This window comes from Felis catus, chromosome C2 (assembly GCF_018350175.1).
Source record: "Felis catus isolate Fca126 chromosome C2, F.catus_Fca126_mat1.0, whole genome shotgun sequence".
NCBI classification, from domain to species: domain Eukaryota; kingdom Metazoa; phylum Chordata; class Mammalia; order Carnivora; family Felidae; genus Felis; species Felis catus.
The window spans coordinates 78,447,766-78,470,968 of record NC_058376.1 but is presented as its reverse complement, the minus strand read 5'-3'; the positions used below and the strand labels follow the sequence as shown (position 1 = coordinate 78,470,968).

The following is a 23,203-nucleotide window of genomic DNA, read 5'->3' as shown; positions in this document are numbered from 1 at the left end:
AACACAAGCTAGACCAGAGAGGTCCTCACTGCCTTTCTCTTCCATCACTATACACACAGTCCTGCTTCACATCTTTACTCTGAGTACTTCTAGGAATAGGCAGACCCTACCAGCTATGTCACTGAATGTCCTCTATGTCAGTCCACGCTCTGACCTCCTAAACGTGTTCTGAATGAATGAAGCCTTCTTTGGTTCAACCTTCAGCTCTAAGGGGTTGTTCCTGCCTCTGAGTCCTCATTACAATTTTATCTAGAGCATTTTCTCTAGACTCTATTGAGAAATACTAGCAGGGATTTGCTGATGATGTTGCTACTCAGAGTGATTGTTATGTATTGTGAGAGTTATATTCTAAACAGTTTGAAGGAGAAATCAGAATTTAAGACTCCTTGTACAGAATATGACAGTGCTAGCCTAGCAGAGTATGAACTTAAGGATGGCAAAATTTTATGTCCTCTCCATTGGTGGATAGGTGATGGTCATTATTGATTCTGGGATTTGATTTATTTCTTTCTAACAGATAATGGAACTCCAAATGGACTTTCTCAAACATGAGCCATTTAGATGCCCATCTAAAAGTTATTCACCATCAACCTTATTGGATTAACTGTCCACTTAAATGTCATCTGTGACACCAGAGCTTTTGCTATAAATTTCCCTTACAGGAAAGGGCAGGGGAAAGAGCATTGTTTTGTTTAATTATTTGTCCATGACTCCCAAAGTAAGGCATCCTGGGTTCCCTGTCAATAGAAGTTTAGAAACAGCAAATTAGAAGACGAGCTGCTAGAGTCAGGAATGTTGATAGCAGAAAAAATGACAGCCTGACAATGAGGGAAGAGACAGCCAGTATACAAACTAAAAAACTTGGCAGTTAAGGGTCTTTTAGAGCTTGGGTAAATAGCCTCACTCTTCATGTACAACAGTTGGCTTTCATATAGGATAGGAAAATATTAGGATTGAGTGTTAATCTAGGTAACTTTTTAGACTTCATTCCTAATTTTAGTAAAATTAGGGCATCAAGGACATAAAATATAAATTATTAGTAATATATCCCTTTTAGGTCTTAAAATTTGGTTTGTGATGACTTTTATTTTTTTAATGTTTATTTATTTTTGAGAGAGCGAGAGAGTGAGCGCACATGCATAAGCAGGGGACGGGCAGAGAGAGAGAGAGAGGGAGACACAGAATCTGAAGAAGGCTCCAGGCTCTGAGCTATCTGCACAGAGCTGGACATGGGGCTCGATCTGATGAACTGTGAGATCATGACCTGAGCTGAAGTTGGATGCTTAACAGAGTGAGCCACCCAGGCGCCCCTGGGATGACTTTTATTAAGCTATAAAGGAATTCATTATTTTTAATATAATTTGTTTGAAAAATTAAGTATGTAAGTTTTAGAATGATTTCTATCCAGAGGTGCCTGGGTGGCTCAGTTGGCTGTGTGTCCAGCTTCAGCTCGGGTCATGGTTTTGCAGTTCACAAGTTCGAGACCTGCATCCAGCTCTCTGCTGTCATCATGGAGTAGCAGAGAGCCTGCTTGAGATCCTCTGTCCCCTTCTCTCTCTGCCCCTTCCCTGCCTGCACTGTCTCTCAAAAATAAATAAGTGTTAAAAAATAGAATGATTTCTATCCAAATAATCCATTCATACAAGTTCTAGAAAATAAAATATCTTTGTATGTTAATTTACACACACACACACACACACACACACACACACACACACACACACACACTGTGAGTCCCAGAATCTTAGGTTGTACCTTTGGTTTGGACCTTAGTCTTCTTCAACTCGGCCCTGAACATGGCCCACCTCTCGGACAAACACATTTATGTTCCCAAGCAAATTGGGGTTCCTGGGTGGCTCAGTTGGTTAAGCATCTGGCTTCGGCTCAGGTCATGATCTCACAGTTTGTGAGTTCGAGCCCTGCACTGGGCTTTGTGCTGACAGCTCAGAACCTGCAGGCTGCTTCAGATTCTGTGTCTTCTTCTCTCTCTGCCCCTTTCCTGCTCACGCTCTGTCTGTCTCAAAAATAAAGAAACATTAAAAAAAAAAGTTTTCCAACCAAATAAACATTTCTTTTAAGGACTTTCATCCTGGGAGATTCCATAGCCTTTTTCTGTAGTCCTTTTTATAAGTATTCATCCTACTTTCTCTGGGTTCTGCTTTTGGTTTAATTCTAGGTCTTTTATACAGTAATTTAAAATCCTTTCATCTTCTAGGAGAAGAAAGATGGGGTCTCAGCAGCCATTTGAGAATTTCTCCATCACTCATTTATCCTTTGGCTTTTTGTCCAACTGGTATAATACAAATTATTTTGGTTCTTTTTTTTCAGCATAGATATTAATTTATTGGGGGAAGAAAAGGAGATTAAAGATGACCTAATTCAACTACCTGGTTTTGTATATGGTCCTCTGGATCCCAGAGCGAAGAAATGGTTCAAATTATCCAGCAAGTTAGTGGTAGATTTAGCCTTTGGACCCAGGCCTCCTACCTGTCATCCAAGGTTTTTACTACTGTACCACATTGCCCCAGAATTTTCTCTTTAGGGACAATGCTGCTCTGTTTTATTTTATCACTTACTTCTTCCTCAAGTAATGAAACCCACAGAATTTCTTGGTTACTCATGCCAGTAAATGGTTAATCTCACTGAGCCCAAGGCCCTGGAAACTTCTGGGAGGGAGCCAGGTGAGCAAAGAGAGCAGATAAAGGCACCACCTGCCTATGGGTTAGAACAGCCTGGGGACACAGAGAGAATGTAAACACATTCTGCAAATCTTATTGTCTGACACTGTGCCAGCGTCTTTTGGGTTCTTGTCATGGAAAATATTTCGTCTGAGGTCATTCAATAAGCAGAAAGGAGCATTGAATACCCTCCACGGTGCCAACTCAGTCCCCCCCCCCCTTTTGTCCAGATTAAATAAGCAAGGGACTAACATTTCATGGTTCTAGAAGGCCCGCCTTTCAACAATACAGGCTGTAAGGTAGAGAGAAAGGAGACATTAAGAAAATATATTGTGTTGTTCTGAACAGCTCTCTCCCTCTGGCGGCCTGCCCTCCTCCCCCACGCGGCCTCCCTCTGTTTGCTCACCCATACTTACAAGCACACGCCCTGAGTTTAGAGCAAGAGTTAATGTCTGTGCTTCCTCATAAATCTCGGTTTGGTGCCTCGAGCTATGTTTTTAATTCTGTGGTGGAACTTTGAGATTTGAGATGAGTAGAAAGGAGGGGCAGCTGGTGGAGGTAATAATGGAAGCTGCCATTTCTCCTTCTGGAGACTTGCATCCTCATTCATGTCTCCTATCAGGTGGTGTAAAGCCTTAGCTCAGCATCTTTGAGGGCCAGGATGGGAGACAAGTGGGAAGTCATGAGAAAGAATACCTATGTTGTGCTGTGGCTGTGTTGTGCTATGCAGAAGGTTGCACGGCTTCTCTCTGAAGGAAGTAGAATGTGTGGAATGAGCAAATTAACCAAAACTGGTGACTGGTTGGCATAATTATCTGGTTCAGCTGAAAATGACTTCAAGGAGAGGTGTATTTCCTGTCAAAAATAATGTATTGTCTTCCTAAACTTGTTATTGAAGAAAGTTTTTCCTCCATTCAGTTTGGAGCTCCTCTTTTTAGTGTTGCTCAAACATTTATTTTTCATGATTGATCCTTTGGTCCTTGGATGATAGTTTCTTCTGTATAAACCTCATTTCTTCAAGATGCCTTTGATTTTTGTGGCATAGAAGGCAAATCTGTTTGGCTGCTATGATGGTTTAAAGTAGTAATTGCTTAAGTTTCCACCCTGGCAACAACCATATTTGACTCAAATTCTGAGTCTGAGTCACTGAGTAGAACCCATAATTAACAAGACTAAGGGAAGAACTCTGATCTTTGAAAATTCTGGTCTTTGGTTTATATATCTATAAAATGAAGGAATTGGAACCACATCTCTTAAAGGGCCTTCCAACTCAAGACAGTCTAGGATCCTAAAAATCTCCAGCTGTTATAAACCCTCTTCTTCCACCAAGTTCTTAAGAGTCCTTATGGAGAATCTCCTTTACTTCTAGAACTTTCTAGGAGGTTTTTTGATTTAGCAGAAGTGAAGGGTACATTGATCTTCTTGCTTCTATTACTGTGGGAATGGAGATCAGAACAAACTGGTTTCCTTGAGAGGAGAAAAATGGGAACAAAATAAATTGTAATAGGTAAACTTCTAATTCTATAATGAGGCTTGCAGTTTTCTATTTGTACCTGTTTGAGGTGTGCGAAAGAGATGATAGTAAAATAGGCCCAGAGATGATCAGCCCATGGGCTTCCAGAATTCAGAGACTGAGTCTTATTCATTTCTCTACCTGTGACAACACACTGCACAGAGAATATGTTGATTAAATACTGGAATTGAAGATAAACATCTTAGGACTGTTTCAGGGAATCACCTGTGAGGTGATTTAAAAGATTGTTCTTAACCTATTAGAAAACTTTTACAGAGCTATACTGATTCAGTCTGAAGAAAAAAGAGCTGTAGGGGTGTTTTAAGCTAAATGAAAGTCTCTCTGATGGATTTAAATAGGAAATTATATACACCGAAACATGATAAAGCGGAAGCCAAACACAAAAGTTTTCTGAGACTCAGAATCAGGCGGGGGAGGAGGGATCAATAGGTGAAGAAAACTGTAGAAGATTCCAACACCTTCTCTGTGCTAGGTATTTGCTTTTCTTGTTTTGTCTATGCAGGACTTATGGTATTTTTCCTCCCCTTTGTAATTCTGTTCTTCCAGTGGTTTGTTGACTTGGTGATCTGATTAAGCCTGGTCATATTCTTTATCTTATTTCCTGTTAGCTTCATTTATTTCTACCAAAGAAGTCGAAAAAACTGTTGTCATAGTTAAAAAAATTTAAAAATATAAAGTTTCTATCAGGACAAGTAAGCATTATAATGCACACTAGGAACTCAACATTTGATAGTTGCTACTATGCCTTACAGCATACAAAACACTTGCTCATCCATTATCCTCTTTTTCCTCATGAAATGGGTATTACCCAAAGATCAGAAAGGTGCTGTGAAATGCCCAAAGCCAAGGTTTCCACTCAGTATGATTTGGAGAAGAAAGCTACCAAATTGTCCTTTGCTTAATAATTTGGTGTTGGCATTATTTACCTAGGACTGTACCCCCACTTTGATTAACTTGACCATAGTGCTTAGTGAGAAAGATCAGTCTTCTTACCCTGATGACCTAACTTTTTTGTAAATTCCCTCTTCACTTCCAGGGCTACCTTATTTTCCTACAATCTCATAATTGATAATATCAAGCTTATATAAAAATCTACAGTTCCTTTTGAGACTGAGATTTCATTTCTGACCTTTAGCTAAGATCTCTAGATGGGCTTTTTGCCCACAGATGATGATGGTCTTCTTAGGGCAACTCTTTCAACTCTGTGTCGATTGGAAGTAAGACTGTTGTGGAATAGCAGGACCATAACTTGGAATGTACTTTGTAGTGAGAGTCCAGAATGGTGAAAAGACCCCTAAATGAAGTCTTGGGAGACCAAGGCTCTCACCAGCTCATCTCTGTGTGTAGCGATGCTTTGGGAAAACCCTATTCCTTCTGTGTGCCAGTTTTCTCATCTCCAGAAAGACAGCACTGGGCTTTAGGTTCCATGAACCCTTCTAGCTCTCACGTTCTATAGTTTATAAACATTAAAATGTTATTCCATCATATGGTGGCTGATTTGTGCTTTTACATGTTTGCGAAGGATCACAATAGGTGCTAAAGTTCCCTAGGAGTGATGGGACAATGCTTGTTATAGTCTTTGCAGCAGAAGGTGTGGTCAGGGGGCTAATTTGATGCCTCTAAACTACAAAAGCCATAACCAGAGGCTTCTTTTATATACTGTATGTCCTTGACTGAATGCATGTTAGTAGTGTCATGACCACAGCCATCTATGTCATTTACACAGTTACCGAGGTCCTGAGATGTCACATGGAGACATGTTAAAGAACATGTGGTGAAATGGATTCAGAAAATGAAATGAGCTTGTCCATAGTGCCACAGCATTACGTGTCAGAAGCAAGACTCTAATGCAAGACTATCTGACATCCTATTTTTTTGCATTTTTCACTTCACTGTTACCTCCCACAACATCTTGCATGGTGAGCATAAGTAACTAATGAAGCAGTCCTGGTCATAAAGGCACCTATGTTCCCCACGATTGTCCTAATGACACTGGATAGAAGAGGAGATGGTAGGTTTTCATAAACCTATGGTACTAAGATCTTTGCCGAGAATACCTTTTTACCTTTGGAGAGACTTTTTAGTTGTAGATTTATCTTCTTAGGTATCACCATTGGAGCTCAGGAGAGAAAGTTGGCTGAACTTGTATATTCAGAAGTATGCTACATCTCTGAGAAATGTCATTGCCATGCTCAAATTGACTGGTTATTTAGAAATAGGGTCCCTCTTGAATTTCATGGTTAAACTTCATTTGAGGCTTCCCTAAGGTAAAATAATATAAAGTGTACTTCTTAGAGAAGCTATCTTGGCAGATTTTCATCGCCTTTGGATAAAAGCAAAATTGCACCCAGCACATAAATTGACATATGAAGCAGTAAATGATTCCATTGTGCAAGTTGTCTTAATGGACTAAAGCCAGAATGCTCCATTAACCAGCATGCATAGAATAGTAATTGAGTTTAGAGTTTATTACCAGGCCAGGAAAAGAGAGAGGGAAAGAAAGAAAGAAAGAGAGAGAGAGAGAGACAGAGAGAGAGAGAGAAAGAAAGAAGGAAAGAGAAAGAAAGAGAAAGAAAAAGAAAGGAAGGAAGGAAGAAAGAAAGAAAAAGAAAGAGAAAAGGAGGGAGGGAGAGAGAAAGAGAAGAAAGAAAGGAAAGAAAGAAAGGAAAGAAAGAAAGAAAGAAAGAAAGAAAGAAAGAAAGAAAGAAAGAAAGAAAGAAGAAATGAAACAGAAGGAACATATTGGGGGGATGATAAATGTCAGAATAACAGCTGGGAAGGTGAGAGGTTAGAAAGAGAACTTTAGAGGTATATACAATATGTTTCTTTTCCACTTTTTCTTTGTGGGTAAAGGATTAAGTACAAAAAAGGTTGGGTGTCAGCTTTCAAACATAATGATAAAAAATCTGAGAACAGAGCAGTAGAATGTGCCAGGTTCTTTTTGTACTTTCATTTTAGAAGAAGAATCTCAGAGATCAGCCAACCGGGAAGAGGGGTGGCATATGCATATGTGTGAGATTGTGTTTATACACATCTCTACTTGGATAAACACACAGAAGCCACAATAGCATTCCCAAAGGAATTCCTTAATACAGGAAGTAACAGCTTTATGCAGGCACCACAATTAAGCTCTGGGTTTTCATTCTAGATCCCAGGATTTAATTTCTAGAAGAAATGAGAGCTCTGTGATGTTCCATGGGGCTGTTTAGAATTACAGGCAACTTAGTTTTAAAGCTCATTGAATGCAAAGCACCTGAGCTTGGCTTAACCTCCAGGGATCTCTTTGCATTCAGAGATGTCTAAAACCACAAACCATAAATTCTGATGGGCACATGTAAAAGAAGAGACCACAGGAATTACAGTTTTGTTATTCAATGTGGCCACACTCTGCTGCCACGACTTCCCTCCCATCATTCCCAAGCTTCCTCTTGCTTTGCACTTGGATTTACCAGATATCCAGGCCTGGGCTATACCTGATAGTGTGGGAAAAGGCAGACACAATTTATTTACGAGCTATGGTATGTATGTTGCTGCAATTCAGCTGGATAGAATGTGTACAGATAATAGAGAACCATGAGATATGAAAGCTGTGGTCACAGGCATTTTTTTGAATTGGTCATTATCGCTCTTAAGGATCATCTATACACTACTATTCTTGAAGTCCCAGATCTTTTCTTGTGTTAACTGCTTTGAGGAAAATGAAGGTGCTGTCATTTCTCTTCTCCTTGAAACTGCCTGCCACCTTGACACATCCACTTCCTGACCCACCACCTTGACTCTTCCCTTTCCCTTTTTCTTCCAACCCTTACCATCAGAATATTGGCATGAGAGCAATATCCATGTTTCCATCCCTGGCCCCAGTCCTCAGCACCAGAGTCACATTTCCAAGTAGACATTTCCACATAGGATTCTCAATGACACCTTGAACTCATCATGTTTGAAACCAAATGTATCCTTTTATTCTTACCTCCCGAGTTTCTGGAACAATCAGTTAGTAGGCAAGTCACTCAGCATCATTATAAATCTGACTGAGACATCACGTGACTTTCCCATCCTTTTCTTTTTGTTTTAATCTAGTGCACATGGCTAATCTAAGGAAACTTGTTTCTTGTAGGAGACAAGGAGAAGGCCTTAGGATCTACTGGGGGAGTCTGGAACAGCAGTCCCTCTTATCTCGCTGGAACCCGTGGTCCACTGAGGTGCCTTATGCGACCTTCACTGAGCACCCTATGAAGTACACCAGTGAGAAGTTCCTCGAAATTTGTAAGGTAGGCAGTTTGAGCCTCATTAGACTAGCTTTGATGGTGAAGCTATCTGCTTCTAAAATATGTACTACTCAAAAAAAAAGAAAAGTTAAGATACAGCCTGGGTTTATACAGATACAAATTTTAAAAGGTTTATAGGAATTTTTTAATAAACAGTGGAGCTGTTTTATATATAAAAATATATATAATATTTATGTTAATCATATTGTGATGTTTCCACCTTGCTAATTTCTTATAAAAAATTATAGTGTAATATTATTTAAAAATGGCAATACTTGTGTCTGTTTTTTGCCATATGTATAAATTTCTCTATGGGTACTTATAATTTTCTGTATGTAATTAAATTCTAATTATTTCATTCAAAAGAAGGAGTGTGGGTGGGACAGCGTGAAATATGAAGTCAGATATGGCTCTTGGTTATGTTTATTACTTTTCTTTCTCGGGCCTTGGTAGTCTTATCTCTAAAATGGACATAATGAACACTGCCCTTCCTTCTAACTTCATTGGACCATTGTAAGGTTAAATCGGATATTGTGAATGTAAATGGTCCATAAACAGTACAGCAATTAAGAGTATTTTTATGTCTTTCAATCTCATCTCCCCAAATAGATTTTATCAGTGGCAGGGAAAGTCCTTCTACTATTTTTTTTTTCATCTCCCCTAGGGAAACATAGGCAGTGCTAGGATACTAGGTAGGCAGGCAGTGCTAGGATACTAGGTAGGCAGGAAGTAAAATGGTTGGAGCTGTAAATGCAGAGAAAGATTAAACTTTATATTTTCAACACATATACACACAGGAGTGTGTGTATAGGTCTAGAAATCCTTGCCTTCTCTGTCCTTGCTATGTTTACCTTTATATGCTGTCATTTACTTCCAAATATCATAACTCTCTGTTTCTTGTAAACTCAAAAGATAACAATATATACCTAAAATCTTTCTGTGGTTGGATGGCGTGCATTGCAGTGGCTGCATGATTTTAAACACACTATTCATGCAAATATGTATATGTATAAAAATATTTTTAATTGGTAAGTCTCCTATTTTAAAAATGATTTGAGGGGCACCTGGGTGGCGCAGTCGGTTAAGCGTCCGACTTCAGCCAGGTCACGATCTCGCGGTCCGGGAGTTCGAGCCCCGCGTCAGGCTCTGGGCTGATGGCTCAGAGCCTGGAGCCTGTTTCTGATTCTGTGTGTCCCTCTCTCTCTGCCCCTCCCCCGTTCATGCTCTGTCTCTCTCTGTCCCAAAAATAAATAAACGTTGAAAAAAAAATTTAAAAAAAAATAAAAAAAAAATGATTTGAGGCAAAATGTGATTAGAAGATAAATGGAGTCTTAATTTCACCTAATGTATACTTGAAGTTGGCTTAAATCCCTTCTGCTATCAGATAGGACAGTGGTCTTCTCAAGATTTATGTAAACATCCTCAGGGGCTTATGGTCTCAAGGTTTACTTACCTCTGGCTCCAGGCTATTGTAGGCACTAAATTAGTTCATTGTATGGATCGATCTTGTGATAGCCCAATTTTATAATGCTGCAGCCCAGGGTCCAACTTCAGCCCCTAGCCTGACTCTACCACCCAAAAGCAACAAAAGAGAACAAAATGAAAATCACTGACAATAATACAACACTTACACAAAGGCATTGATGTGAGAGTAGACTCCATGAGGCCTTTGGGGAGATGGAGTGAGAATTTTTTAAGTCATGATAATGGGCCCAAATTTCACATGGAGTATCAGCTCTCTCTGTTTGTAAAAGACCTTATTAATAATAATGCATTATTAATGCATTGCTTTATAATCCTCTCTCTGCTCCTCTGGATCCTGTCGTGCTCCTCCCCAATATTTTGTCTCCCTCCCCTCCTCCTCCTCCTCCTCCTCCTCCTCCTCTCCTCCCTCCTCCTCCTTCTTCACAGTTCAGAGTATTTTATCTGTTTGTGTTTTTTTTTTCTTTCAGACACCTGGTAATAGAACTCAAAATGCTTGACAATGCATTTTTTCTAAAGCCATTTCCCTCCTCTAAAGGAAGTCTTGTTTTTGCCATTAAAATAACATATATTTTTGCATTACTAGTAATTGTATCATATTGTAAGGTAAAATAAATACCAGGTGACTTGGTTATTACACCCATCACTTCCTGAGCCAAGTCCCCTCTTCCTTATACTTGATGCATTAAGTACTTATTCCCTGAGTGTCCTTGGCTAGAAGATATTCAGGGTAAGGGATTAAAGAACAAATTCTATTAGCTACAGAGAAATGGCACTGCATTACTCTTAATTCTTGATGGTACTTTGTTTTATTCTGATACATATAAATACAACCAAACTTATTTATTTATTTATTTATTTATTTATTTATTTATTTATTTATATTATTATTCTTTTTACATTTATTTATTTTTGAGAGACAGAGAGAGACAGTGTGAGCAGGGGAGGGGTAGAGAGAAAAGAGACACAGAATCCGAAGCAGGGTCCAGGCTCTGAGCTGTCAGCACAGAGCCCAACACGGGGCTCGAAACCACAAACTGTGAGATCACGACCTGGGCAGAAATTGGATGCTTAACCGACTGAGCTACCCAGGTGCCCCAATACAATCAAATAATTTTAAAAGGAAGATAAGAAATAAAATGTTGAAAGGAGGATAGAATCATTATTCCCCCAAAACCATGACTGTGGTTAATAGAACATAGAATTAATTAATGTAGAAAGGTAAAAGGAAAACTCAGTGTTTATACTGCTCTTGTTGGATGGGAGTAAGAATATCGTGCGTGCATGTGTGTGTGTGTGTGTGTGTGTGTGTGTGTGTGTGTGTCACAACAAGTGTGGATGTGAGCATAATGAATGCTTGTTCAGTTGGTTAGTGATTTTAAGTCAATAAAACTGTTTTGTGGATCTGTTAAGTATATTTCCTTCATGGCTTTTCTCCTTAAACTATTTTTCCAAAGCTTCCCCCCTCCCCCCCCCGCCCCCCGGCAACAGTCTGGCCAAACTATTTGTCCAAATAGTTTGCCAAACTATTTCTTATTAAAGGCCATCCCAAGTCCCAACTCTTTCTGAAAACAAGTGATCTCCATCTGTGATGTGAGATGATGAGTACTCTGATCCAGTTCTTTGAGTCTTAATTTCTCTTTTGTTGTTCAGTTTTATGTCACAATATTATTTGTCTTTATGATATTTTCCAAAATTGGCTTTGATTAATACTCAGTTATATTAATGTAAAAGAATAAATAAGAAGAAAGACAATTCTGTGGATATAGAATTCCTTTTATATGGGTATTTTGGCATAACATAAGATTTTAAAAGGATGATATAAAACTAGTTTTTCCATTTCCCTTATAAATGAAATGGGAAAAAAGTAGAAAATATGGGGAAAATGCATAACTAAATCAAATACCTGAAGCAATTTAATTCAATTTAGCAAATCTATTATGGTATAGAAAAATAAATCCTGTAGAGCTGTGTTACACATAGTCAAAATTTCCAAATTATTTACAATCTGATGCCATAACTTATTTTAAAAAATACACTTAAAAATCTAAATTTATTCTTACTCAGAGTCTTTTCTTATAAAGCACCTGGAATCTCTTTATTCAACAAATATCTTCTGACACCTACAAAGTAGAGGTTTATTGTTCAGGATACAAACATAAATGAGATAAAATTTATATCTTTGTGGAAGGCACTGTTGAATAGAGGAATAGATAAAAATGCAAAGATTTTAAAATGAGCACTAAATTGACTAAATCAGAAGTTAAATCCAATAAAGAGATGTGGAGGCACATGAAGGTACAAGGAGTGTTCTTAGACACAGAGTAATTTATTGTAGCTGGAGTTTAATCTTACATATTCCCCTTCATGATCATAATGACTCAAATAATAGGTATAAGGGCTTAAGGACAGTAGGAATGGAGAGAAGATAAAGATATGTTGAGATACTCAAGATACAGGATTAATGGGAGCAGGTAATTTACAGGATATAGTAGGTGGAGGAGAAAAAGATGTTGAAGATGGTGTGGTTTCTGACTTGGGAAGATGGTGACTCCATTAATTTGAATGGGGAAAACTGAAAGAAGAATAGGTTTGGACATGTTGGTTTGACATGTCCATGGAACATGAGATTGGGTTAGTTGTCAGGCAGTTAGAAATTTAGGTCTGAAGCTCAGGAGAGAAAGCTGAGCTGCTGATAGAGGTTTCAGACCATACACCTTTGGATCAAAGCTGAATCATGGGATTGGTTGGTCAGGCACGTACCATAGGAAAGAGTATTAATAAACACATTAATTGCATTCAAATTCAAATTCGTATTATCTTCAAGTCTCCTAAAGTAATCTAAAAATTACTATCAAATTTATGCAATACAGTGTCAAAATACATTATTTTTTCCTTTTATTCTTTTCACTAACTCTATAGCACTTCACGTCTGGCAAATAGGATGGTCAAATGGCCTCTTTCCAGACATTCTTGCTTATCTCTCAGCCTCACCAACCTATTCCAATCTGTGTATGCATATACTTTGCATTACTCATATAAAACAGTTGTGAGAATAGGAAATAATCATTTTTTGGCATTGACTTTCTTGTTACAAGACATAAAAATAATCTCATGTAATATTATGTAATCAGACTATATTTATTGATTACAGTTTACATGTTTTCATGTAATTCAACTAACAAAAACCCTGTGAGGTCAAGATAGTTATCTCTGTTTTTAAAATGAGGGTACTTAGAGTGATTAAGTGAATTGACTAAGGTATTAAAATAAACTAGCTCCCTTTCCACACCCAAATAATTTGTAAATAAGCAGGAAAATGGACATGAGCTTGAAGAAATTCTATGTGTGTGTGTGTGTGTGTGTGTGTGTGTGTGTGTGTGTGTGTGTTCATTGATGTGATATGTAATGTGATATATTTCTGACAAAACTTGATCATCTTCAATTGTTTCACATACTTTTTATTTATAATTTGTAGTCTCATCTCCCCCGTTTTAACCATTTTCTTGCTGGGTTCTTAGGGTGTGTGAAGAGTCTTGTTGGAAGGGACTAATGACTGAGCCCAGAGCTGGTAAATAACAGTAAATGGTCATGAATGCTTTATAACCAAACCAAAAGGATCTACAGACCAATCCTTTTTACTCTTTTCTGGCATATTTACCCTTCTTTTCAAGGGAATTATGAAAGTGAACCAACGTGTTAGCAATTAAATGTAACTTTCGTTTCCCTTCACATCATTTTGACAAATACTCATTGAATACCCACCTAGCTACATGCTGAGCAACGTGCTAGTAAACTGGGATACTGAGAAGAATAAAACAGATTTTGCCCTCCAGACACTTACAGAGTACAGGGAGAAGGTAAAAAAAAAAAAAGTAATTAACAAATTATAATTTAATATGCTAAGACTGTTAATAGAGTGGGATTCACAAGGTTCTATGGGAGCCCAGAAGAGGGAACAAGAAAGTCCAAAAGCTAACAGGTATAATGATATCTGAAGTGAAACTCAAAGTATGAGTGATTTAAGCATCAAAGGAGGTGGGGGAAATACATTTTAAATAAAAGAAAGATGGTTGGAACCTGCAAATTACAAAAGTACATGAAATGTTCTTGAATAAAGAATAATTTATTTTAGCTAGAATTCAAAGCATGTGTATGTACGCATATGTGTTGGCAGGGGAGAGTTGGGGAATGGAATAGGAAGAGGGTGCGGATTAGGATATATAGGAACCTCTCTTGGAGGAAAGAAGTTTCTGTCTCATCCTCCTTTTTCTCTCTACATACCTGAACATACCACAGTCAAGGTGTCTCCGTAAAGACAATTCCAGGTAAAATATGTCAGGATGATATAAACATTCTATCCAGCTGTGTGACTTTTCAAGTGGTTTCCAGTACTGGGTATTGGATGGATTTATTCTTTATCTCCGCATGCTTCATTTCCTATAGAGGAACACTGAAACCTATAGCCTGAAGGTTTGGAAAACCTGCTCAGCTGAGGAATGCACGCCTGCAGGCATGAAACCTGGTCTCTTTACCCAGTGTAAACAGGAAGCAAGTTATGGTTGTAATAAGGAAAACTGAGACTCTGGGCAGTGAACTGCTGGCAGACAGCACCTGAAGTAAACCAGGAGTGCAGTCACTCAGGTGGTAAATACTTGCTGTAAAATCCAGAAGAACGTTCAGCACTCCCCCCTACCTCCAACGAACCCACCCACCCACCCACACACACTGCTATACTTTACCCTAACCAGCACACAGCTCCTATGTAATCAGAGTTGTTAAAACTTGACCCTCTGTTTTTGAGACTGGAATAAAAGAAGGAGCCAGGGGTGGGTGTATAAAAGCTTTTAGAGAAAAGTATGTGGCTGGTGGCATTCATATCAGATGACACCGCGTTCCTGTCACACAGACTGAGTTCAGGTGCTTGAAATGCTCAAGAGCCAGTTTGGGGACTTGGCCTTTTGTCTGCCTTTCCTTCAATGCACTGCTTGTCACTTTGTCTTCATGGTCCCTCCTCCTTTTAGAGGGAGCACTGAAATGACTAGAAATAAAGTGGCATCTGACTCTAATGAGATGCCAAGTTCATTGGGTATGAAATAGCATCGACTTTTTCTTTCCAGCACTCAGATTCTGAGGCCACGGAGGATTCTCATGAAATGAAGCTTATGATGAGGACTGGAGAAGCAGTCAGTAATCTAATCTAAAAGCATTTATTTATCTATGAAAAGGTATCCCGGCAGTCCAGAGGGTGTTGGCAATGGGAATGCTGTGATGAATTACAACTTGGTCTTTAAGAAGTCCTAGTTTGATGGCGATATTGTCAAAGATTTGTTGATAGTATTTTTGATTATTGGTAATAGGCTTCCTTAATGGCCTTTGCAGTCTGACTCCAAATTCCAGCCTCATTTCATTCCACTTCCCCAACTCTTCCTAAAATACATGAATATGTGTACCTGCACATGTGAGCTTATGGACAAACTCTCCATTTATTAAAGTTGGTTTAATCTTTACAGCCACCCTCTGTACTTGATGCTATTAATATTCTTTTTTGTGTGGAAAAGGAACTATAAAATTTAGAGAGGTTGGATAACTTGCCCAGAGTCACACAGCTAATGAGTGCCATATCTGCAACTTAAGACCATATCTGTTTGATCTCAATACCCATGTTATATCATACATACTTCCTTTAGTTCAGTGCTTTTCAACAGGGGATGATTTTACCACCCTCCCATCCCCCTGCCGGGGTGGCATTTGGCAGTGTCTCAAGACATTTTTGATTCTCACACTTAGGGTGAGGATACTATTGGTATATGGTGGGTAGAGGCTAGTGAGGCTGCTTAACATCCTAAAACACAGAGGACATCGTCCCCTGTCGCAAAGAATTATATGGCACAAGATAACAATAGTCCTAAGGTAAGGAAACTTTGGTTCACTTACATAGACAAACAGCCACACTTGTGACTCTAATTCTTAGAAAACTGGATGAAATATTTAAATGGAGATAAAAGTGAAATGCAATAGAATAAAATATTAATTTTTGCCTTGAGTATACAGGAAGGCATTGTGAGAGAGAGGGTATTTGAGCTTGGTTTGGAAGGATGAATAGGAGTATAGACAATATAGATCTTTGCAGATTGAGTAGGTCCTATGCATCTTACGCCAAGTCAGAGCTAGAGGTTGCTAGGCAAGCTTAGTACGGTGTTTTTCAAAAAATTTTTTAGAAGCATAAGACTTTTAAAAATAAAATCTTGAAATTGAAATATGTAAAATGGTTAAAAATAGAGCAGATCTAATTGGTATGATTGCAGGGACTGGAGGATGTTACCTGCTTGGCTTCCATATCTTCTCCCCAAACCCTCAGGAATATCTGTCATCCCAACATTGTTAATAACGGCACTTCCTTTCTTTTGAAAAGAATCTTTGTCTGGATGATAAAGTATATGGTCATCCAACCTATGAAGAAATCTAGTGTTCAAAGGAACATGTTTTGAAAATTACTGAGTATAATTTTTTCCTATCCCTTCTTAAAAATAAGGAACACAAATCCTTTTCTAAATAGTATAATTTTACTGCTCATAATAGCAGTATATTATAGAAAGAGGACTTTAACACACTTAAGTCAGGAGACTGGGATTCCAAGACTTTGCTCAGTTGCTTATTAGTGATTAGCAACAAATCTCTGAAACACTCGGACCCTCAGTTTACCTATTAGATCCCCTATGCATTGCCCCCGATGCCTAGCATCTTGTCCAACAAAGCTTTCTGAATTTGTGGATTTCTAACCCCTGCCCTATAGTCTATCTTGTTTATACTTTATGAATATTGTTCTTGACTATAGGATCTATAATTACTATTTTGGAATTGTTAACTATACATGTGGTCTTATCATCTGTTTATTTCCTCATGTCCCATGCTCATGTATCCAATTGGCCATTAGAAATTACTAAGAGGCTTACTGGTTAGGCACATCAACCACATGTCTGGAACAGAATCCTTGCCCCCTGCACCTCACCACTTCCAAGTCCTTCTGCCCCAGGCTTTCCCAACCCAGTAATGATATCACTTTCTATCCAGTTGCTCAGACCAAAAATCTAGGTGTCATCTTTGAGTCCTCTGTTCTTTTCATCCCTTATATTTACTCATGCCAGCAAGTTGTATGGCTCTACTTCCAAATAATATCCCTAATTTAACCAGTTATCATGTTCTCCACTTCTCTCCTGGTCCAAGCCACCATCATCTCTTGCCTGCACTACTGAAGTGATCTTCAAACTCCTCTTATCTTCTGGCTTCTAATCTTGACCCTAACAGTAAATTTTCCATACAACTGTCAAGATTATTAAAAACAACAACAACAACAACAACAAAACATACATCATTGAACTTATTTTTAAAATCACTTCAATCCAAAGTCCTTAATATGGCCGACAGGATGCTTTGGGCCTAAGATTTCATTTCGATCTCTTTCTTTTGATCACTATATTCTAACTACACAGGCTCTTCCTCTGTTTTCCTCAGAAGAAAACTGAACAATGGCTAAATTTGCAATGGACAAAAATCAACTTTTTACAGATCTTTTTTTTTAAATCTTTATTTATTTTTGAGAGACAGAGCATGAGCGGGAGAGGGGTAGAGAGAGAGGGAGACACAGACTCTGAGGCAGGCTCTAGGCTCTGCGCTGTCAACACAGAGCCCGACATGGGGCTCGAACTTATGAAATGTGAGATCATGACCTGAGCCGAAGTCTGACGCTTAACTGACTAAGCCACCCAGGTGCCCCCAAAAATCAACTTTTTGATTTAATTTAATTATATGGACGAGAATTCATTCAATGACATTTTTTTCAGAAAAAAAATAGACAGTAATACTTGTATAACTTTGATATAGGTTCGTATTAAAAATATAGAGATAAGAGAAACAAAGTAAAGGTGTCATCTTGTACCTGTTTTTCTTTTGCATTTGTCTCCTTGATCAATTGAAAACTTCAAGAATCTTGGGGAACTAATATTTAGGATTTTCTTTCAATCTAGAGTTTAAAGGCTTTTTATTTTGAAATAATTTTAGGCTTACAGGAAAATTGCAAAGATAGTAAAGTTTCCGTGTACCTGGCATTCAAATTATCCTAACAACTTACATAACTATAGTAGAGTTATCAAAACCTGAAAATTAAACATAAGTACAATAATATTAAGTAAACTACAGGCCTTATTCAAGTTTCACTGTTTTTTTTTTGTTTTGTTTTTCCTAATGCCTCTGTTTGTCCCAGGATCCAGTTCAGGATTATGTATTACATTGAGTTGTTCTGTCTCTTTATTCTCCTCCAAACTGTGACAGTTTCTCAGTCTTTCTTCTGTGTTCATGATCTTGGCACTTCTCACGAATACTGGTCGGTTTTTTTGTAGAATGCCTCTCAATTTGGGTTTGCCTGACGTTTTCTCATGATTAAATTGGGGTGGTTTTTTTTTTTTGTTTTTTTGTTTTTTTTTTTTTGGAGCAGATACTACAGAAATGATTTATGTTTTCACTGCATCATATTGTAGGCTTATGATGCCTGTGTGTCTTATTACTAGCAGTATTAACATTGATAGATAGATTTAAGATGTATGCTGGATTTCCCCTCTGCAAAGTTAGTATTTTTCCCTTTATAATTGATAAATATCTTGGGGGAGATACTTTGATACTCAACCCATGTTTTTTGTAATTATAGTGTCTGAGTGGAACTTAATGTATCTGTTGGCATCCAGGGAACTCTGTTACTTTTAAAAAGCTCATATCGGAGTCAAAAAAATGTTTTCTGGAGTCTGTGATTTGTATTAAGGAAATTGGCATTCCAAATATGGAATTGAAGGGAATAGAACTAAGAAAGTTAAAGTCTTGGGGCACGTGGGTGGCTCAGTAGGTTAAGTGTTTGACTCCTGATTTTGGCTCATGTCATGATCTTGTGGTTCATGAGTTCATGCCCCCTATTGGGCTGTCACCACAGAGCCTGCTTGGGATTCTGTCTCCCTCTCTCTCTGCTCCTCCCCCGCTTGCTCTCTATCTCTCAGAATAAATAAAAATAAACTTGAAAGAAAAAAGTTAAAGTGTTTTTGCCTATAAATAATGAAGATATTTGTACCTATAAATAATATGCTTTATAAAATGCTTTTGAATAATTCAACTTAAATTCATGCAACAATCTCCTGAGGCTGACATTCAGGGAACTCTGTTACTTTTAAAAAGCTCATATTAAGAGTTAAAAAATTATATAAATGATACAAATGATAAAAATTGTACAAATCTCATGAGGTTGGCTTTTACTATCACTATCATCACCATTATTAGTTTCTCTTTTCAGATCTAGAAACTAAGGCTCAGTGAGATTGTATGGTTTTTCCAAACTCTAACCGTTAGTAACTGATAGGGCAAGGAAGCATACCTGGCCCTATGCATCTATGCCAAGCATTTTCCCACTATACACAGTGATGGAATATATGTGGTTAGATAGCAGTGAGTTCCCCATCATTGGATATGTCCATGTCCAGGGATGTAGTTTTTTGGTGAGGATGTGTCAAGGCAAAAACAACAGATGAATGGCTAGAATTGATAAGCTTAAGGTCACTTCTAACCTTGAGATGCCATGATTTTCAACCATAATGATTCAATGCCTATGTTATTAACTTATTCTGTCCTTTTTGATTTTCTCTTTTGGAAGTTGAAGAAAAACCACTTCTTTCTGCTTTTCTTATTCAATCAGCTAAAGCACTGGTGGAATTAGCTGAAAGGAAAGATGTCCTTCCTTTCAGAATCCCCAGGCTGTTATGACTATAGTTTGTGTCAGTCAGTGACAGCAATGTTTAGATCTCCAAGAGGATGCTGGGACTGCAAACGAGTAATAAGAAGTGTCTTCTGTCTGTCTTCACTTCTACAGACTGAAGCTCAAGCAAAACCCTACTTCTGTGTTAGTTTACATTATTTAGCCTCAGTGAAGTGAGTTTATTTTTAAAGCTTTTTTTTTTTTTTGAGAGAGAGAGAGACTGTGTGTGTGGGGGGGGGGGGGGAGGAGGGGCAGAGAGGGAGAGAGAGAGAATCCCAAGCAGGCTCTGTGTTATCAGTGTGGAACCTGTTATGGGGCTTTATCTCTCAAACTGCGAGATCATGACCTGAGCTGAAATCAAGAGTCAGATGCTTAACTGACTGAGCCATCCAGGTGCCCTCTGAGTGAGTTTATTTATTTATTTATTTATTTATTTATTTATTTATTTATTTATTTATCTATCTATCTATCTATCTATCTATCTATTTATTTATTTATTTATTTATTTGATGTTTTGATCATATTCAATTAGGTAAATATTACTTTAAAGAAAAGTAGAGAAATACATCTGTTTATTTTGAAAACCTAGAGATATTGAGGTACTCCAGCAAACTATATTGTTTTCTCATCATAGCCACTAATTTTTGTTACTTATGACATTATCTAAAAAAAAACTCATAGATTTCAATGCTTTTCAAAAGAAGAAACTAAGACTCAAAAAGGGGAAATGAATTTACAATGCCACACAGGTATAAAATTATAGACGCTTTATTTGCATGGCTTTTTTTCTTTTACTTTTTTCTTTCTTTCTTTCTTTCTTTCTTTCTTTCTTTCTTTCTTTCTTTCTTTCTTTCTTTCTTTCTTTCTTTCTTTCTTTCTTTTTTCCTTTTTTTTTTTTTGTAGGGTTGCCAACTGCCAATAGTCGATACATTCTAATTTTTAAATGTTTTTTCCTTACTAATAAGGAAACTGAAACTGGAATGAAAAACTAGTTTGCCCAGGGGCAATTTGGTATAAAATTAGGTATCCAGGATAAAATCTCCATGGAAAATTGTTATGGGGAAAGACTGCAGGCTTCTCTTTCTTCACTGAAAGATCACTCTTACGTTAGTCCCTTAAAGCAAAGATTGGTCTCCTCTTGGAATCATGGGAAGAATAATGGACACTTTATAGAGGATGCTTAATAATTTGAATTGATATTGGAATATACTCTAATAGTCTTAATTTAGATTAGTGAGCCAGTTGCCTAGGAAACAGATTTGGATCTCACTGTGAATAAGATTTTATTCCTAATGTTCTTTTTTACCATACTGCAGAAAGTGGAGTGACTGTGGGTAAGTCATTTACCTTCTATGAGCCTTGGTTTTCTAATATGGAAATGGTGATACCTTCTTTGACATACCTAATACATTTATGTTAGAAAGAGATCATGGATATAAAAGAGCTTGTTGGAAATAGAAACATGAACTTTTGTTTCATTTCCTTGCTTATACATGTTTATTTTTTAATTAAAATTTCTTTACATTTATTTATTTTTGAGAGACAGAGAAAGACAGTGTGAGCAGGGGAGGGGCAGAGAGAGAAGGAGACACAGAATCAGAAGCAGGCTCCAGGCTCTGAGCTGTCAGCACAGAGCCTGATGCGGGGCTCGAACCCATGAACTGTGAATTCATGACCTGAGCCAAAGTCGGATGCTTAACCGACTGACCCACCCAGGCGCCCCTATATCTCTGTTCAGAATGCTCCCTGAATTACCCTCCCCTTAACCCAATTCAACTTGGCTTGACCAAAATAAGGATTTTTTTTCCCCTCATTTAACTTAAAAGTTCAGGATAGGCTGACCTAATAATTTGAATGATTTTGTCAATAATTCATCTCTCTCTGTATCTTACTTCGTCCACCTTCGTTGGCTTCATTCTCAGGTTCTCACTATGCATGGTAAAATGACCTCGAAAACCTCCAGGCTTTCTATCAGTTTTGCAACAACATTGGTCATGTGCCCTTACCTGCACCAGTCTCTGTGACCAGAGAAATGGACTCCTCTGATTGCTTAGACCTGAGCCATATGCTAAAGTAGACTCCTCTTATACTATTTGGGCTAAACTGGGAGAGGGTGGTCCTCCAAAGAAACAAAGACGTACTCGTATTGGAAGAAGAATCTGAAATGATTGAAAGGATGCTGGGTTGAATAGAAAAGACAGCTGCCAACCAAGCCCTCCCTAATTCCATTTCACCTATTGAAACTCTAGGAACCCTTTAATGATTGTCTCAAGAGTTTTCTTTTGAAGTCATTTCTGATCCTCTTCCTACGTATGATTTCTCCCTCTTTTGCATTCCTTTACCATCTTATTATGCCTGCTGTTCATTTTCATGAACTTTGTATAATGATTTACCAAGTTCATTTTTTAGATTATTAGAGTGTTACTCCTTTGGACACAGAGACTATATCTTACTTGTATTTAAATCTTCAGCAGCCAGCAGGCATCTGATTCATAATAGACTATCAGCAAATATTTATTAAGCTGACTACTAAATGCTGTACAAATTATGAAGGATGAAAAACAAACAAGATGAGGCAGATAATTTCATTATGTACATAATTTATTGACTGATTGATTTATTAAAAGACTAACAGAAGCAATGTTGACAATTCTGAGAAATGACATCTATGTAAGGAAGTAAGGATAGCTGCAGCCCCAGGACAGTGGTCAACTTTTGTGAGGACTGGCTAGGGAGGAAGTGTGTCTGGACCGACTCTGCATTTACTAACTCTGTGCCTTCTTTTCCTCTTCAGTTGTCTGGGTTCACGCCTAAACTTGTTGCAGCTATCCAGAATGCCCACAAGAATTCCACTGGATCTGGAAGAAGAAAGGGACTGATGGTGTTAACTGAACCCATTTTGATTGAAACCTACATGGGGCTGATGTCATTCATTGGAAACCGCAACAAACTCGGCTATTCCCTTGCCCGTGGGAGTATTGGTTTTTGAGACTCCTTCTGGCATTATAAGTATGCCATCCACTGATCTACCTTCATTGAAGATTCTGTTTCAGACCACCATATATTTGGACTGACTTAGTTCCTTTTAAATACTATTACATGGTATTGAACACTTAGTACCTTAGGAAATCTATAATCTTGATTAGACTGATAGATGCACACTTCAGACCTCATATAAGAACAATCAAATTTCCTAACCAGAAAATAAATGCTCTTAAGCTTATCAAATAATATTATCATTGAATACCTGATCATAAACTGAGGGCAGAGTCTCTGGCTTCTTGCTCCTCTGTCCTCCAAACATAGACACTTTTTGGATCTTGGGCTTGAGCCGTTTGATTCTGATGTCTTTCACTGGGGTCTGACTACACTATTTTAGCTACTCTTTTTATGAGAATGCCTTCCAAATCCCCATTTCCATCCCTGATACTTCTTCAAGATTTAGTTTTGT

General features: G+C 37.9%; 1 protein-coding gene across 8 annotated transcripts in view; it reads left to right on the top strand.

The window, feature by feature from the left end:
• Window positions 1-22,975, top strand: part of TPRG1 (tumor protein p63 regulated 1) — a 216,709-nt gene extending 193,734 nt beyond the window's left edge. For all 8 annotated transcript variants that reach the window (XM_003991801.5, XM_045037154.1, XM_045037152.1 and 5 more), the window contains 2 exons: window positions 8,327-8,480; window positions 22,547-22,975. In XM_003991801.5, the coding sequence (XP_003991850.3) occupies window positions 8,327-8,480; window positions 22,547-22,741 (349 nt within the window). In that variant the 3' untranslated portion in view covers window positions 22,742-22,975. The remainder of the gene's footprint in view (window positions 1-8,326; window positions 8,481-22,546) is intronic.
• The last annotated feature ends 228 nt before the right edge of the window (window positions 22,976-23,203 follow it).